The 16,668-nt window shown below is 35.5% G+C and overlaps 1 protein-coding gene across 11 annotated transcripts in view; it reads left to right on the top strand.

Moving 5' to 3' along the window:
* LOC110259429 (uncharacterized) overlaps positions 1-16,668 on the top strand; it is a 904,175-nt gene that overhangs the window by 378,248 nt on the left and 509,259 nt on the right. For 7 of the 11 annotated variants that reach the window (XR_014838426.1, XM_085014126.1, XM_085014120.1 and 4 more), the window contains one exon: positions 9,027-9,101. The exons of the other annotated variants lie outside the window; for them this stretch is intronic. Coding sequence is in view for 6 of the 7 variants with exons in the window: in XM_085014120.1 (XP_084870246.1) it covers positions 9,027-9,101 (75 nt within the window). In the remaining variant the exon portion in view is untranslated. The remainder of the gene's footprint in view (positions 1-9,026; positions 9,102-16,668) is intronic. 11 annotated transcript variants of the gene reach the window in all.

The following is a 16,668-nucleotide window of genomic DNA, read 5'->3' as shown; positions in this document are numbered from 1 at the left end:
ATAGTAAAGTCTTTTGACTCTGTCCTAGTAATCTTATGTCATTTCTGATAGCATCCATGCAACTATGTCAGGCTAACTTACTAGCATTCAAGTAGAGTAAAATCTCAGACCTTGCATATTTATTGAGATTAGGGACTCAGTAGATGTTTGTTAAATGTTTTTCATTGAAATATAGATGACAAAAAGAAAAAGAAAGCCTATACAATCATCTAGTCTACATTTTGCTAGGTTTACCAAGGGAGGAATGCACAAGGCCTAGTTGGTAAAGCAAAAGAGGTTTATTAAGAAATCAGAGAGGCATGGGCTGAGTTCAAGATGGTGCCAGCTCTGACTGTGAGGCGGTATTAGGCTTATAAAGGATCTGTGGAGGGAATTCTGTGGCTGGAGTTCATGGCGGGAACTTGTGGCAGGAAGAATTTACGACGAAGGAGGAGGGAAGGTCAAGGGAAGGGTAGGTGGGGTAGGGTAGGTGGTCGAGTCCCTCAGTCCCCCTATGCTCCACATTCCAGGAACAGGTGTAGATCTTGTGCTGGGCCATACCCATGTCTGCAGCAGTTCTCCAAGGTCAACAGTCACATTCAGGGGTGGGGGTCTGTCTTCATCCTCCTGGGAACCTATCATATTTCTCTTCACTCATTTAACAGATGAGGAATCTGAGGTTCAAAGAAGTTAAATGGCTCATTCTCTGAGGTGATGATTAAAACACGTTTTTATAAATAATTCAATTCATGGGTAATTACAGATTTTGTCATTTTTGTTTTATTTAGAATGTCTGTTGAATTCTATGATAATGTAGAAAATGACTGAAAACATTTTGCAATGTAACGTCATCGCTGTTTATTATTTGCATTATTGTCAGATTGGCAGCAATAAGAAATGAAAAAGGAAGACAATGTATATGTAATGAATTCTTTAATAAAATAAGGCCAAATTTTTTAAAAGTTTAATTAGGGAAAAACTGACAGAATTAATTTTTCAAATAGTCCATTGAAACATAATCATATGTATTTTGGTAAATCTTTTATTACCCAATACAGCATATCAATGCTATTTATTTAAATTATATTGATTTTTAAATTATGATAATATTTACTTGGTAGTTTTATTTTTTACACTTGCATGAACTATGAACATCAGATATCTATAGTTATATTTTATATTATATAAATACAAATAATATTATCAGTAATATATTATAATATTTGAAATTAACATGGAAAATGCATTTCTAGAGTAATATGTACAGGTGCAACAACTTACATTTCAGAGACTGCCCCAAGCCATAGTTAAGACATAGATTATATTAAGGATAATATAAAGATCTTAATTAAACATAAGATTGTTCCATTTTTTCATTTTGATCTCCTTATTAGTTACTGTTTTTCTAAAGAAGAACAGTAGAAAAATTTCCTTCTTGTGAGTTATGCATTGATGAAATGAAACAATTTCAGAATCTAAAGTTGTTTGGTTCTAAAGGCTAATAAATGATCCCTAGTTGTGATTCAAATGTTTAAAATTCCCTTGATAAAAGGATATGGTAAAATATATACCACTGCCATATTATTATTGATTCTATATTGCAGTGTACTTGAATACAAATTTGTGAAAATCTACATTTAGCCAAATATTATAAAATCCTTTCCTTTTCCTATAAGATCATAACTTCAACACAATTAATAACATCAAACTATTTAAAGCTAAAAGTGATTGTGTTGGATATAATCCCACCTTCTAGTACGGTTAGTATACTTTTTTCTTTTTATTAATTCAGATTGTTGTTTACCATGTACAATGATAGTTATGCTATCATCATTCTTTGTGATACCAGCTATTTATCTTCAGGCTTCTTCCCATATATCTGTTGTGCTCTTCTTACCTTTTGTTGTTATTTTAATTATGAGATGTCAGAATAAAGTGAGTCTTAATTTACATAAAAATAAAGTTATAAGTATTTTAAATTGACTTTACTTTTTTTTTTTTTTTTTTTTTTGTCTTTTTCTGGGGCCACTCCCATGGCATATGGAGGTTCCCAGGCTAGGGGTCGAATAGGAGCTGTAGCCACTGGCCTGCACCACAGCCACAGCAATGTGGGATCCGAGCCGCATCTGCAACTTACACCAAAGCTCACGGCAATGCTAGATCTTTAACCCACTGAGCAAGGCCAGGGATAGAACCTGCAACCTCATGGTTCCTAGTCGGATTCATTAACCACTGAGCCACAATGGGAACTCCAAATTGACTTTACATTTTGAAATTTAATCCATGACTTATATTAACATAACCCACAGCAGTGATGACTTCTCAGTGGCAGAGCCAGAAATAATTGACCTTTTTCTGGAAAATGATAAATGTGAAGATTTATTTTTCTTAAAAAGTGGTAACATTTCATCACCAGTAGTTGAAATGACATTTCCTTTTAGATAATATAAATCTTAACAGCAGAACTCTGGCAAAGGAGCCTGGATTGGCTTGATATATGGAGAATTATTCTGATATTTGTTATATTGGACTATACTTGAGTTTTTTCAGCCACATTTCTTATGTATTGGTAAGAATCAGAAAGCATTTAAGAGGAGACAGAATCCTAATGATACCTTTGTTTGAATAATGCAATAATTAGTAATCATGAATTCTATTTTCTTTTTCACTAAATATCTATTGATTTCTACTTATTGATTGTGAAAGTCATGCAACCTAGGGTCAACAGAACTGATGGGAATATTTATCAATTCTCAAGTCCAGTATCAATATCTATACTACTGGCTCTGTTTTTCTAGAGATTTTGGTAGTGAGAGTGTTTCTGGAGGAGCAGAATTTTAAGAATGAGTTTTAAGAATTGGATTTGAGGTTTCTGGAATTGCCTCTTTATATGATGAGATTTAAACATTTTAATGACTATTTCTAGTAATAAGACAGCACTGATGATCCATAGCATGAACTAGTAATGGAGATACACGAAGAGTCTGCACTGGATACTTCTAGTAAGCACTTAGAAGAAGCAGAGAGCTGGATGACTGTGTATGGAAAACATCTAGGGAAAACTCAGGAATATAACGAGATCAAATGATTGCTCCTAATGTCACTGGATAAGATGGTGAAAGGAAAGGATGAGCTCAGGGATTTGAATTTCCATCTTGAGCAACATACAAATGACCGTAAAGTTTGTATTGTTCCCTGAAGGAGACCCTTACCTTCTATAGCCTTAGGGCTAAGATTGCCAAAAGTCAATGCAGAACATCCTCTGCATTGGATGGATGAATTAGAACACAGTTTAATTTACAATCTCACAGGATGTCTACTGTTAAAATGAGGGCATGGCTTAGTAAAGAAAGAGGTCTATAACAGTGATAGGGATGTATAGGAAGACCTGTTGGAGATGAAACTAAATTCTGATGAGTTTTCTTTACCGGTGGAAGAGGCCTCCCTACCCTAGTAGAAGCAGCCATCCCATCCTCAGCAGAAGTGGCCTCTTTACCACCAGTGGCCTCAGCCTCTTCATCCCTATCATCTGATGTGTGAGGGAATTAACATTGCTTAGTCTGAAAAGCTGTCATGGCCTCCCCTGAGGCAGTTGCCAAGCAGGGTGGTGCTGATTCTCTTCAGGACATAATCACAACCATCTTTCTTTGCTTCTAGACCTATCTCTAGACTCAAGTCCTACAAGGTCCTTTAAGATGAGGTGCAAGGTGTGACCCAAGAGAAAGTACACTATACTTCAAAAGAACTATGTTAGTTTTCAAGTTTATACAGACAGAAATCAAGGGTACATGTCTGGGCATGGACATCAAGGGTATGAGATACTGGTACAAGAATATAAAGTTGAATCAGGTCTGATTTATTGATAGAGGCTCACTAAGCAGAGATTCCGCATTTAATATTGCAACTTAGGGAGTTGTAAAGGGCTCTAATAGTCTTGTTTGGTAGGTTGAAATATGGGCCATTAGATGATGCACAATGAATAAATCATAAATTCAGGATCTGTCTTGGTTTAAGTAAAGGAGGGGATTAGAGGTTTAGGGGTGCTGAATGCTAGAGTAGATTTGTCATTAAAGACCTGCTTACTCACACTGAGAGGATCCAGAAGACATACCTTTCAGCAATACTATGAGAAATAAATTTGTGGGGGAAGCCCTGGCATCCTCGAAGAGCTCTATAATTGCTCTTCCTGTAGTCTAGACCTCACAGTGGAAACTGCAGCCACTGAATTGGGAAGTATAAATGCACTAGGAAAATTGGGTACCAGGGTGGCAAGGGCGAAATGGACACTCAGTCATCATAGGGAATGTCAAGAGTCTGATTTTAATGTACTCTGGATTCTGTCATTAACTATCCACTGTCTGTTTTGCTTCCACTCAGTGGATAGCAAAATGGACAGCAGAGTCAAAACCACAATCAGAATAGCATTGTGGTGCTGGCAAGTTGATCATAATGTTCCTAGAAGTGAAGTAGATAAGAGATCTGCTAAATAAAAATTGGTATGTACAAGCAGAGAAATTCTAGGTCAAAGTGCATAAAACTCTAACCTTAGTCATCAGAACAGAGAGTTGTGGCCTCTCAAGTCCCAGACTTGAGCCAGTTCATTGACCTAGAATCCCTTGAATAAAGGGGAGACTGGGTACCCTTGATGACAAACCCCAGTAAACTACCAGCAAATTATACTGTTAATGTTTCTCCCAGGCCTTTATCTGAGGTAACTGTGCATTAGGAAAAAGGAATAACCAGACTTGTTGGAACTTTCGGATCCTAGCTCTGAAATGACTAGGAAACTAATTCTAAGAAACTCAAAATGTCGCTGTAGCCCCCTGACTACTGTAGCCTCTGACCGCTCTGTAGTCAAAGTCATCTTGTGGTTATTTCTCCTCTTCCAGAATGCTTAATTAGAATAGATATATTCATTAGCTGACAGTACTCCCACAATTGACTCTTTTATCTGTGAAATGTGGACTGTTAAGGTGGGAAAGTCCAAATGGAAGCCATTATACCTGCTTCTCTACAGGGAAATATAAACTCAAAAGCTATACTCTATTTCTAGAGGCACTGGGGAGATTAATGCCACTATCAAGTACTTGAAAGATGCATGGGTGGTTATTCCTACCACATCCCCATTCAGATAGCAAGACCAGGAATACACTACTTCACTGTCCTATCTCACAGGTTTATCAGCATTTAAGTCTTGTGTCATGATTTAGTTTTCAATGTTGATCTCCTTTCCCTTCTACAAGAGATCACACTGGTCCATAATGCTGGTCACATTTGCCAGTTGGACCTTGTGAGCAAAAAGTAGTAACTACTCTAGACATCTGTGTCCTACAGGCTGGGAAATAAATCTAACAAAAATTTAGTCATGTCTGTGTAATTTCTAGGAATCCAGTGGTATGAGGCATGTCAAGATGTTCCTTCTAAGGTACCTGGCTCCTCTTACAACCAAAAAAGAAGCACAAGAGCTAGTTCACCTCTTTGGATTTTGGAGACAACATATTCCTCATTTGGGTGTGTTTCTTCAGCCCACATACCAAGTGATATGAAAAGTTGTTCATTTTGAGTGAGGCACAGGCCAAGAAAAGGTTCTATTTCAGGTCTAGGCTGCTATGAAACTGCCCTTCTGCTTGGACCATATAATCAAGTAGATCCAATGGTGCCTGAAGTGGCAGTGGCAGATAAGAATGTTGTTTGCAGCTTTTGGCAGGCCCCATAGGTAGAGCATAATTGCAGTCCTTTACAATATTGGAGCAAAGCTTTACTATTCTCTGCATATAATTCTCTTTGAAGACACATGCCTTGGCCTGATGTTGGGACTTAGTAGAGACAGGATGCCTAACTGAGGGCCACCACATTACCGTGTGACCTGAGCTGCCTGTCAGAATCTGAGTGCCACTGGGTCCTTGAAGCCATAAAGTTGGGCATGCATATCCTCACCAAGTGGAGGTGGTATATACTTGGTTGGGCCTGAGGTAACTCTGAAGAAACAAGTAAGTAACATGAAAAGGGGGCCCAAAGGCCTATTGTCCTCACTCCTGCTGCCCTGCATCCATTCTTCCAGCCTACATCTGTGGCATGATGGAAAAGTTTTCCTACAGTCAGATGACAAAAGAAGAGGAGACTCGGGCCTGGTTGTGCAGTATATATAGGTTCCACCAAAAAGTGGACAGCTGTAGCACTATATCCCCTTTCTTAGACATCCTGTGGAAAGGATTTGCTTTTGATATATATATTCCTCATTTCTTGATGGAGTATTCCATGATCAACATTAAATAGTGTGGGAAGAGAAATCAAGTTTACTGATAAAAGGCCAAAACAAAATAAACATACACATTTATTGGGAAATATTTAGAAACATTATTACCTTTAGGAGTTCCTGTTGTGGCGCGGCAAAAATGAATCCAACTAGAAACCATGAGGTTTTGGATTCTATCCCTGGCCTTGCTCAGTGAGTTAAAGATCCGGCATTGCCATGAGCTGTGGTGTCGGTCACAGCCACAGCTTGGATCTGCATTGCTATGGCTCTGGTGTAGGCTGGGAGCAACAGCTCCAATTAGACCCCTAGCCTGGGAACCTCTCTATGTCGCAGGTGAGACAAAAAGACAAAAAAAAAAAAAAAAAAGACCAAAGACAAAAAAAAAAAAAAGAAAAGAAATATTATTACCTTTATACACATAAATTGTTTCATATAATATGGACTTGATTTTTTACATGAATTTAAGTCTAAGAAGTTATTGTTATTAATTTCCTGATAGTTCCTTTCTCTGCACAGTTATTTCTAACTGAAATAAAGTAGCAATTTATACTTATTCTTCATACAATTTCAATTGAGACTGAAATCCTACAATGAAAGGAAAAAAAAATAGTAAATTTTTTTGTTGAAGCATAGAATGCAATCATGGCACTTTCAGTGTTACTAGGAAACCAATAAAAATTTCCACTGTAAATTATACTGAACCTTTTTATTTATAACTACTGTAAGAAGGATGGTCATAAATCTAATGGAACTTGAAAACTATATGAATGATTTATCTGACCAAGAACATATCAAATGCTGTAACGATTCTTTCTAAAATTAAAAAAGCTATGTGTTAAAGTTTCAAACTTTTTCTTTCCAAATTCTACTGAAAATGGAATGTTTGCATTTTAATTTATATAATTTCCTTTGCCTGATGAAGAGTTCATAATTAGCACATTAATTTTCAGCCTTCTCACTTTCGGGGGGGGGGGCAAATACTCTTAAATATAGGAGAGAATCACTAACAGAAAAAAACATAGAAATACGTATTTTCTTCACCCTGAATATACAAAATCTCAGTAGGTTTTGTGGATATTACCTTAAAACATACTGCATGGAGTCAATGAGCGCAAGAAACTGCAACATCTGAGGTTCATAAATAGTAATTTGCTTACTTATATTGTATGCAAGGTAAACCTCAAAAACTGAATAAAAAATTAGTGCACTGTCAAGTACAGCTTATGAAACATATATTGTAATCACCTGAGAAGCTTTTAAAAAGCCTCTGGGATTTCATTTAATTAATTTTGGGTATGGTCTGGGAATCAAGATATATAAATGTCGTCCAAGTTATTCTGTTCTGTATCTAAGTATGAGAACCACTGAAGTCATATTATTTTGGGTTATTTCAATTTCAGTTGAAACATTTAAATGAAAGATAAGTAGTTAATTGTAAATAGAATATGTCTCATTTTCACATGTGATTCAGCTTCCACATGGATCTAAAATATGACTGAAAATAAGCCCCAAATGGAAATATAATGTTGTGTCTGTTCAAATAAAATGTGCTTGATATAACTTCAAAGACCCTCAAAATTTTAAAATATTCATTTCTACATGAAAGCAAATGTGATTGTATTTGAGATTATTACATCCTAAGGATTGAATAATTGTTGTTATTCATAACTGTTTCTTCAGATAAAAAGCCATTTGTGGCACATATGGAAAAAAAAAAGAATATAAAACAAAAGAAGGAGTTCCCATCATGCTCAGAGGTAATGAGCCTGACTAGTATCCACGAGGACACAGGTTCAGTATCTGGCCTCACCCAATGGGTTAAAGGATACGTCTGGCATTGTGGTCAGTTGTGGTGTAGGTCACAGATGCGGCTCAAATATGCTGTTGCTGTGGCTGTGGTTGTAGGCTGGCAGCTACAGCTCCGATTTGACCCCTAGCCTGGGAACTTCCACGTGCTGTAGGTACAGCCCTAAAAAGACCAAAAAAAAAAAAGGTTAAATTGATTATTGTTAAGCATTTTCACAGGAGAAATTCTTTGTACTTTATTTAAAGCACTGTATATGATAGTTAAGTCTTCTGTCTGAGGCTGATAAAATCAATGCATTTTAATTTTGACTTTATTAAAACAAATTGGTGTATATCCTTGCAGTTTTCTCTCCACATGTAAGCTGTTTTACTTAATTGAAATTATACCCTATATAGAATTTGCAGCCTGATAAAGTAATACATATTATACAGGACAGTTAACAATAATTCTTCAAGAAATACAGCACAGTTTATTGAAAAGATTGAGTCATAATCGTATATATAATCTTTCACCTACATTAGCATTTGGTTAAACTACTTTTACATAATTTTAAATATAAAAGCTTTTTTTTGTTTTTTTGTTTTTTTTTTTTTGCTTTTTAGGGCTACGCCTGTGGCATTTGGAGGTTCCCAGGATAGTGTTTGAATTGGAGCTGCAGCTGCCAGCCTAGGCCACACCCACAGCAACACAGGATCCAAGCTGCATCTGTGACCTACACCACAGCTTAGGGCAATGCCAGGAATGGAACCTGCATCTTCATAGATACTAATCGTGTTCCTTTTCACTGAGCCACAATGGGAATTCCCAAAGACTTTTGTGAAAGATACTTTTTAAAAGATAATCTGTTGTTTATCATATATTTACTAGTGTTTTTTATATCCTTGGAGCAGAAGTTAATGATCAACAAAGACAGAATAAATAGAAGTTGTTGAAAGAATAAATACACTTAGTCCTTCATCCAAGTGACTTGGGTGTCTGTTTTAGGAGGGTGTTTTCTGTGAAGATGAACTTCCCATTGCCTCCCTCTGGTAGGAATGCAGAAGATAAATGTGGGAATAAGTGAGTATGTATTTGCATTTTTGAATTTTGTCTTAAAATAAAACATGAGTAGCATTACATAGAGAATGGTACTTTGATACCAGTTACGCATACCATTTTTTAAATAGCTAGCTGGCACTAAAACAAGCATGACAGGCAGGATTTAGTGATGAAGTAACTCAGGCCAGTAGTAACTTCAGTGATCATTCTTTGGACATGTTAAGTTCTATGCTTAATTACTACTGCAAAACACATTAATTAGGAAATTAAATGATTAACTCCACATTATAATCAAAACTTCAAACATAATTTAAAAATGTGTCACCTTCACCTCACCCAGTTAAAGGTGTTTGAGTTAAGATGCCTTTATTTAGGAAGAAAATGAGATTAGTTATTTATTTCAGGTTCTTTTGTTGGGGATCTCAGAATTATTTTTACATGTAGAATGTTTTTAAATATACTTAGTGGAAGTTCCCATTGTGGCTCAGCTGGTACAAACCCAAAATAGTATCCATAAGGATACCAGATCAATCCCTGGCCTTGCTCCATGGGTTAAGGATCTGGTGTTGCCATGTGCTGTGGCATAGGCCAGCAGCTGTAGCTCCAATTCAGCCCCTAGCCTGGGAACTTCCATATGCTGCAGGTGGGCTCCCACAAAGAAAAATATATATGTACATCACACACACGCTTAGTGAACATCTCTTATACACATATAAACACATATAAACTAAAGGATGTCCTGAGTCTCAGATATCCATCTTTCAACAAACATCTTTTCATCTGTATGTCTGTAGGTCAGTCTACTTATATACTTTTTATTTTTAGCTCACTTGAAACAGATTTTTTGTTGTTTTGGGTAATTACAAATCAGCACAGTTAAATAAAGATGTTACAGCAAAGTGATCATCGAACTAGAAATAAATAAATGGGTGAATAAATATAAGAGGAAGAGATTTTAATACAAGTAAATGTGCTAATTGGCACATGCCTAAGGACAAGCTACTAAACATTTGGCTTTTGAGTTTTTGAGTAAATAAAGCTAAGAGGTCAATGGAATATGTTAAATCAGTACCCATAAGATGAAAACAGATGGTTTAACTAGGAAAAACAAATAATACTTGGAAGAATTTTATTCAATAAGCCCTCATAAGCGGACATTAGCTAATGTTAAGAAAAAGGTTCTGTGAGTATTCAGAGTGAAATGTCATGAGTCTCATGAAGACATAACGTTAAAATATCAAATGTCTTGTCCCATTAATTCATTTATGGAGAGCCAGTAAGATGTTATGATGGCTTCAAAGATCTTTTGAAAAGCTAGGCATTTACACCTGATGTTAGGATAAGATTGCTCAGCTAGAAACAAAACTGGTTAAGATCCAACAAGGCCCTACAGTGTAATCTATTTCTTCCATTGGAAACAAAGTGTTTGCATCTCTATTAGATAAATTCTGCAAGTTAATCATAAATTGAAGAGGGGAAAAATAACCCAGGAGATAGAAAAGTCAAGCCAGGTACTACACTGAAAATACATCCAGTAATCTCTTAAATTGTTAAGGCTCAGGAGAATACCACTGAAAAAAATGAAGAATAAGAGGAAAGTGGATGAAGATGTGCTGAAATCTGAATAAACAATAGCAAAATAAAAACCAATATAATAGTGATGAAAGAAAAAACAACAAAAATATTTTCAAAAAAATTTTAAAGTCTTTTAGCTGAAAACTGCTTTATGTGTAAAGTTTTCTGTATTTAAATATAGCCTATTCACATATTCACTATGCTGTGAATCTTATAGAGGAATTTATTTAATTAAAAGCAGATTCTCATGCATAAAATCATTTTCCTTAAGAATGAGGAAATACATATTTAAAAATTCAGAGAGTTTTTTTTTTTTTTTGAGGTATTTAAAATCCCTTAAGTCATTTTGAAAATTCTAATGCCTAATTATGTCTGGCTTATTATTCTCAGAATTCTTTATCCCTAATTGACCTCTACTCAATAAATAGGATAGCATTTCACATGGATATATTTGTGGTACATAATGCTCATAGATACTCAGTGGGTGTTCTTTATCATTTGAGTAATCCTAACTATAAAACTCTCATATGAGCCTTGTTCCATCCTGATTTTTAATAAAACTGCCTTTTGAGAGAAATTATTTCATCTTATTTCTGAAATTGGTAAATATGTCAATGATGGTGACAGATTAAATCTGAGCTGATGACCTTGAGCTAAAAGGTTTAACATCTCATTGTAATTCAACCCCTGAGTCCACTTTCTTCCCATTTGTGTTTTGTTATTATGTGCTCTTATGTAAAGATACATTAGTGCTTTTAAGCACATACTACCACTCTAGTCCCTCTCTTGTTTCCAGGCAGATATGTATTAAATATTTATCATCAGAATAAACAAAAACTACTCACATAATAGTGATTCTCCTAAAGCGAATCTTATCAGAGAAGTATACTTAACCAGCTGTCAGCACTCAGAGATAAGTTTTTATCTCCAGATTAAAAAAAAAATTGTTAATATAGTAGAATTTTGCCTTTTTTTTTTTTGGCTTTTATCTTTTGTCCTTTTGGGGCTGCACCTGTGGCATATGGAGGTTCCCAGGCTAGGGGTTAAGGAATAAGATTTTATCATTCTTTAGCTAATTTAGCAATGAAAATTATGAAAATGTGTGGTTTTGAAAGGATAAAACCAGAGCATGTAAAATTTCCTTTTTGAAAGGATCTGTCCATTTGTTCATCTATTATCCTTCTATCAGTCATCCATCTTGGAAGTATTTGCTGAAATCTACCATGTCTCAAATACAGTTCTAGGCGCAAGAATGAAAGAAACCTCTGTTCGAATAGGAACATTACATTTCCTATACATTTCAGTTTTGATGGATTAGATAGAGTAGGCTTCTGTTCCTTTTAATATGTAGAATGCCATGTGACACACAGGGATATTGGACATTCTGAATTTATTTATCTTTTTATCTTTGCCTTTTGTTTTTCTCTCTCCCTCTTCCTAAGTGACACCTCTTATCTTTTTCATCTGCCTTCTGTTTGTATTACTCTTAACTTACCTCCTACTAGACTAATGTAGTTTACTCTTCATGTCCTCTATCAATATATATTTTTTTTTTTTTTTTACTTTTGGCAAGTATGTTTTTCTTGCCACAGTTTTCCTTATTTTAAATTCTTTTTTATTCTATTTTTAATTTGTTTTACTGAAAGCATAAATACTCCCATTAAAGTGCTTTCATTTTAAAACTTGTATGAATGTATAATGAACACATTTTTAAAAATTTTCCTTTTATAGTTTTTTCACTTTTTTGCCTCTGCTTCCCTGGGTCTCTGTTTTTCAGTTATTGATTCTCTTTATTTGTCAGAGACTTTAATTTGTCAGTTGGCTTAAATTTTTGTTGCCTACTTATATTTATATATTATAATGTATACTCTCTGGGGTTAGTAGCTGGTATGGGCTCTTGACAGAAAATATTTTTGTCATGATTTGATTTTCCTTAGTTTTGCTCACTTTTGCACTCCAGGCCGGGCCCATTGTTGGATTGTTGGGCACCTTCTGCAGGTCAGTATAAAGCTAACTCTCCTCAAGTGGGAGGAGGAGGAGTGGCCTTAAAGAGAGCCTATTCTTTGGCTCAGCTGGAGGCTTTAGGGTTTCATAGGGAGGTAGAAGCTTCTGCAATCCTCCTCTGACAGCAAGAAGGTGGTTAATAACTTTGAAGTTTCTGGTGAGTATCTTTCTAAGCATATTAATTGGAGTAGAAGGCAACAGGCCTCCTTAGAGTGAAGAAGTGGATGCAGAGATTTCAGGCCTGGCAACAGAGCACTTTTCTTCATAACTCTCTCAATAGCATCTCTTAAATTTCAAGGTGCGGCTGCTACTTTGCTTTCCTATTGGCCACACTGAGGAAAATTAGAGTAAGGATACATTTATATGCTTAGGTCACCTTCTTACCTTACTTACTGTAGTTGCTAATTTTCAGAGTTCTTTCAAACTTGAAAAAAGGAAAAAACTATAATAAAAATACTATACATTTTTAGCTTTAAAAAATAAGGGTAAACAAATGGAGTGGTAAAGAGCATTTGTCTAGAGGAGAACATTTCTTAACACTATCACATTAAGGACAGAGAGAAATTTTCTCCAGTTTATGTACCGATGTCAGAGAGCTATGTGTTTCAGAACACTGAACTCATGTGTCTTTGCAATTGGTCTTGAAGGCGGGTCTTTTAAGTATGAGATAAAATTCATCAATCATTTTCAGTGCCATATTTCCCTGCTGAGAATGTGCTAGCCATAGATAGTGGCATTTGATTGTTTTATTTGAGAACGAATAGGATGATTCTTCTACTTCTTCAAAGGAAATATTTTAAACAATTTATGTTAAAGCCCTTCTGCCCCTTAGATTGATATACCTTAATGTTGTTCCTCAATGCATATGTACATCATTAATAAACATTAATGATATTTCTAAAAGTTGAATACTATGTATATCCAAGAAAAGTATGAAGACCAAATTTAATTGATTTAAAAATTGTACGCTATATTTTGCTTTATTTTGTAGCATTTGTGACAGGAGACCTAGGATAATATAAGAATTTATGAATCATGTAAATCTGATCACAAAAATTAGTTCATGTAATTTTTTCAGTTTTTAATAAACTTTCAATAAAACTATTGAAGTATATTTGATTTACAATGTTGTAATAGTTTTTGCTGCACAACAGAATGATTCGGTTACACATGTATACACATCCATTCTTTTTCAGATTCTTTTCCCATTTAGGTTATCACAAAATATTGACTAGAGTTCCTTATGCTATGCATCAGTTCTCCATTCGCCAGTCATTCCATATACCACAGTATGCATGCGTTAATTCCATACCCCCAGTCCATCCCTCTACCGGACCTGTACTCTTTGGTTTCAAAAATTTGTTTTCAAAATCTGTGAGTCTATTTCTGTTCTATAAATAAGTTCATTTGTATTCTTTTTTCCAGAAGTTTGTCTTTAATAGTCTGACCAACATATGATGTTTGTCTTTCATACTCTGGCTAACTTCATTTAGTATGATAATCTCTAGGTCTATCCATGTTGCTACAAATGGCATTATTTCATTCTTTTTTATGCCTGAGTAATATTCTGTTGTATATATGTACCACATCTTCATCTAGTCCTCTGCTGAAAGGCATTTAGGTTGCTCTCAATGTCTTGGCTATGGTAAATAGTACTGCAATGAACATTGCAGTGTTCATATTTTTTCAAATTATGGTTTTCTGCAGATAGATACCCAGAAGTGTGTAATATGGTAGTTCTATTTTTAGTTTTTAAGGTACCTCTGTACTGTTCTCCATAGTGGTTATATCAGCTTACATTTTCACCAACAGTGTAAGTGTGTTCCCTTTTCTCCACACTCTCTCTAGCATTTATTGTTTATAGACTTTTGGATGATGGACAATCTCACAGGTGTAAGGTGATACCTTATTGTAGTTTTAATTTAATTTCTCTAATACTTAGTGATGAGCATTTTATTTCAATACAATAATGCATTTATTATCATTGTTTTTATTCTAACAGAAAAATGCATTGGTTCTTTAGTATTATTCAACAGTCTATTGATTATCTTCTCTGGGATACTTATTTAGCCCTCCATAATTTAAATGTATGAAAGAAGCATCAGTAGCCTTTATTGATTAGACTGAAACATAAGCACTTGTTATTTAAAATCTTAAAACAAATTATTGTTAGAGAATTAAATTTTGGTTGCCATTTTTTAATATCAGTGCATTGATTACTGCATAGCACTTCTTAGCTGTCCTAATACAACCTTATCTGATGCTTAATGTCAGCTGATAATTTACACTGCAAATATATGGTTTCTCCTTGCAGATATGTTTACAAGGAGCTCAATTATTTTAATTTAAAATCTGGACACTCAAGAAGATATTAGTAAAAGTCCCACGCAATTGGTGGGTGAGAACTACGTTCAAACCAACAGGTGAAAACACCATTCGAGTGAAAAATAAAAGGATAGGAGTTCCTGTCATGGCTCAGTAGTTAACGAATCTCACTAGGAACCATGAGGTTGCAGGTTTGATCCCTGGCCTTGCTCAGTGGGTTAGGGATCCGGTGTTGCCGTGAGTTGTGGTGTAGTTTGCAGACGCAGCTTGGATCTGGTGTTGCTGTGGCTCTGGTGTTGGCTGGTGGCTACAGCTCTGATTAGACCGCTAGCCTGGGAACTTCCATATGCCACGGGAGTGGCCCTAGAAAAGACAGAAAGAACAAAAAAAAAAAAAAAAAAAAAAATGGATAGAATAGGAGTTCTTGCTATGGCATAGTGGGTTAAGGATCCTGCATTGCCACAGCTGTGGCATAGGTTGCATAGCTGCAGCTGAAGTTGAGATTTGATTCTTGGCCCGGAAACTTCCATATGCCATGGGTGTGGCTGAAAAAGAAAAAAAAGATAGAGAATAAATTTTTCCACACACTCCATCTATACTAATGTGAAATAGCTTATATCTCAACAAAGTTTTAATGCCAGGATTTGTCCATGCCTCAAGCCCTGAACTTTGTAGTATAGCCTAGTTTGTATAAGTCAGGTAATGGTCAACTCTGAAACTGATTTTTGTACTGAATTAAGCAGATAAGCATTGCGGCAAAATCAGTTTCCTTTTACTGCTAGCCAACATTTCTTAACTTCTTTTGTAGTTAGGAATGAGTTGTTTTTTGTGAGTGCAATGTGAATTGAAATCTGAAGTATGCAGTAGAATAGACTGACTTTATTATCCAGCAAAAAAAAAAAAAAAAGTTACTTGTATTAACATAGGGTTACTGCTTTAACAATTAGTCCTCCCCAAAGCAGTAACAATTTAATGTCACTTGAAAAACTTCCCACATGAATCGTTTTCCCTCTTTTCCGGCTTTGTGCGGATAATGACAAATCCCCTGAGAACAGTAGAGCCCCTCATTGAAAAGAACATTAATCTCTCAATTACCTCATATGGTAAAGAAGCACTCAGTGATTTATAAGACCTCTTTTGCTGTGAGCCACATGGGAGGTCCTATAACACCTCTTTTGAACTGTCGCATACATGATTAATAATCTGTTTTTTTGAGACATTTTACATTTTTGTGTTATTTTCTTAACATAATTCACCCTATGCAGACATACGTAGGATCTTTTCAGCTGAGGAGAAGTTCTCTTACAAGTTCAACTGCCTGGTGTTTTCAGTCTTCTTCTTGTAGTTCTAGTTCTTCACAAGCTTCTGGTCTGCTAAGAGGACTGGGAAACTTTTTTTTTTTTTTTTTTTTTTTTCTATTTTCTGATTACTTTGCTGGTTCTTAAGTGACTGTGTCACTATACCTCTTGCATGTTCCTGACTGTCTTCTGGAACACATTAATGATCTGCTTGTACTTTGGTAGCTGTGTACCTCCTGAGTTGTATCTCAGCCCTAATTCTGAGCTCCTAGTAAATGCAGATTTCTGGGACTCTCTTCTGTCCAGCCAGCTCTTACATCTGACCTGTATATTTGAACTCTACCTAGCCTCACAGTCTAGTTTTTCCAGTTTGTCTCAGATTAAGA

This window comes from Sus scrofa, chromosome 2 (assembly GCF_054392235.1).
Source record: "Sus scrofa isolate SSC_HxYL_T2T_F1_AM1 chromosome 2, Sscrofa_HxYL_maternal_Yorkshire_Landrace_v2.0, whole genome shotgun sequence".
NCBI lineage: Eukaryota > Metazoa > Chordata > Mammalia > Artiodactyla > Suidae > Sus > Sus scrofa.
Note: the sequence above shows the minus strand (reverse complement) of the source record. Positions and strands in the feature narration are given on the sequence as shown.